Source organism: Babylonia areolata, chromosome 17 (genome assembly GCF_041734735.1).
Source record: "Babylonia areolata isolate BAREFJ2019XMU chromosome 17, ASM4173473v1, whole genome shotgun sequence".
NCBI lineage: Eukaryota > Metazoa > Mollusca > Gastropoda > Neogastropoda > Buccinidae > Babylonia > Babylonia areolata.
The window spans coordinates 11,291,954-11,294,453 of NC_134892.1; the positions used below are offsets into that span (position 1 = coordinate 11,291,954).

The 2,500-nt window shown below is 57.7% G+C and overlaps 1 protein-coding gene across 4 annotated transcripts in view; it reads left to right on the top strand.

The window, feature by feature from the left end:
- Positions 1-2,500, top strand: part of LOC143291487 (uncharacterized) — a 27,806-nt gene that overhangs the window by 8,404 nt on the left and 16,902 nt on the right. For all 4 annotated transcript variants that reach the window (XM_076601368.1, XM_076601365.1, XM_076601366.1 and 1 more), the window contains one exon: positions 123-1,809. In XM_076601368.1, coding sequence (XP_076457483.1) covers positions 169-1,809 — 1,641 coding nt within the window. In that variant the 5' untranslated portion in view covers positions 123-168. The remainder of the gene's footprint in view (positions 1-122; positions 1,810-2,500) is intronic.

Sequence of the window (2,500 nt, forward strand, 5' to 3'; positions counted from 1 at the left end):
ACTATTTGTGTGGTGTGTGTATGCTTGTGTGTGTGTGTGTGTGTGTGTGTGTGTTTGTGTGTATGTATGTGTGTGTTTGGATGCATATCTGTGTGTGTGTGTGTGTGTGTGTGTGTGTGCAGATCTGTGAGCGTTGACAATGAAGACCGTCCCTGTGACCTTCACCTCATGTGCCGCGGCCTGGGAGAACAACAACAAAAACAACAGCAACAGGTGCTGAGCAACATGGACGGGCCGACAGCAGTTTCCAGTTTCCAGCCGAGCAGCAGAAAGCCCTTCAAACAGGTCCGTTACCAGGACGACCAAGACCGCTTCGAGGACAGGGAGAACGTTCTGCCACAGACCCACCAGGCCACCAATCAGCAGCAGCAACGGGGGCAACAACGGTGGGAGGGACCTGAACCCCAAACGCAGTACATCCTCCGCTCCAAGGCCGGCTCAGCGGTCACCGCTGCCAGTCAGCAACCCTCACAGCCTGTGAGGGGTTTGAACCTGCCTTCGGGCCCCAGCTACGACCCTGAGGACGAAGAGGACCTGCAGAGGGAGGCCACGTACCAGCAGGAGCTGAAGCACCGGGTGGACAGCCTGCAGCGAGCCGCCGAGTCCGCCCTCGTCCCCCAGGTGTCGCCGGGCCCGGAGGACAGCGAGCGGGAGGAGGAGGGGGAGGAGTTCATGGAGCGAGGCATCACCCCTCCTCCGCGTTACCGGGACCACGGGTACTCCCACTCCCACCACGCCACTTCGCACCACGGGCCCAGGCTGCGCGACGGCTTAAGCCACCACTCTCACTGGGCGGACCCCCTCGGCGATGGATACAACCCAGCTGCTACTGCCACATCGCACAGCTACCACTACGCAGATTCCGAAAGGCCAGGCTACGCAGACTTGGGAAGGCCGGTGTTCACCCCCCCTATTGCTGCTGCCAGGACAGGCGGGGGGGTGGGTTACAGGGGTGGTGGTGACGCCTACAACGCCGAAAGGTACCAGGAGGTTGACTACGCTGCAGAACCGGCAAATGCCGTCCAAGGCAACCGCTATTTCCACTTACACACAGACAATGTGGGACAAGGGCGGTACGGGGGTGGTGTGGCGGGGCAGTACCCCATCCCTCACTCCGACCTCCAGGCTGCCCCGGCTCCGACGCTCAGTCTGGGGGGCCACTCCAGGCAAGGCTACGCAGAGCCCCGCGACGGCTACTACCTGACGGAACCCCGGGGCTACGCAGAGGCTGAGCAGAAGCCGGCACACGCCTTCTTCCAGGGGCCGGCAGGGGCAGGGGGAAGGGGAGGGGGTGATGGGGAGGGGGAGGAGGTGACCCCCCACCACCACCATCACCATCTCCCCTTTCAGGCGCGCCCGGATGACGACGATCGCTACCGGCTGCAAGAGGAGGACGGGGCGGGGCTCAGGCCCAGCCCCACCCCCCACCACCACCACCATCAGTCAGGGCTGATCACCCTGCCGGAGAAACCCGACTATGACTACGTGGCCAACAACAAAGCGGACTACGGGTTTTCCCCAAAGCGCACGTACAAGAAGATTCGGGAGGTGAAGAAGCGGGAGGAGGAGAGGCTGAGCCACATCTTCATCCAGCCCAAGGTGAAGGGGAAGGGCAAGAAGGGAGGCAGCAGGAGCAGCAGCAGGGACAGCTCTCCGGCCCGCCTGCCGGCTATCACCTACAGCCCAGCAGGTGGGGGTGGGGGGGAAGCTGTGGCAGGGGGCAGCAGCCAGCAGGGTCCTGAGGAGGTGTGGGGCCCCCAGCACTCCCCCCACCACCACCACCTGGCTTCCCAGTCCCTTGTTGCCAAGGTACATTGTATTTTGTACATATTTTTACGTCACTTAGTCTCAGATTTGTATATATTTCATTGTAAAGTGTGGTGAGTGCCATCTCAGATGGACGAATTATTGACCTTATTGAGATCAGTCTGGTGGTTGTGATAGAGTGGAGAGAGGGAGGGAGGGAAGTGGGGGGAGAGAGAGAGAGAGGGGGGGGGGGAGGGAGAGAGAGAGAGGGGGAAAGAAAGAGAGAGAGATATGGGGAGAGATATATGGAGAGAGAGGGAGGGAATCAAAGACTCAAAAGAGTTTTAATGTTAGACCTTCGGCCTGTAGATATTTGAGGTATACATGCACTCGTTGGTTGCAGAAAGAAGGAGAAAAGGAGAGAGCGAGTCAAATACTCAAAAGAATTTTTATGTTAGACCTTCAGCCTGTAGACATTTGAGGTATACACGCACTCGTTGGTTGCAGAAAGAAGGAGAAAAGGAGAGAGCAAGTCAAATACTCAAAAGAATTTTAATGTTAGACCTCCGGCCTGTAGACATTTGAGGTATACATGCACTCGTTGGTTGCAGAAAGTAGGAGAAAGGAGAGCGCGAGTCAAAGACTCAAAGAATTTTAATGTTAGACCTTCGGCCTGTAGATATTTGAGGTATACACGCACTCGTTGGTTGCAGAAAGAAGGAGAAAGGAGAGCGCGAGTCAAAGACTCAAAAGA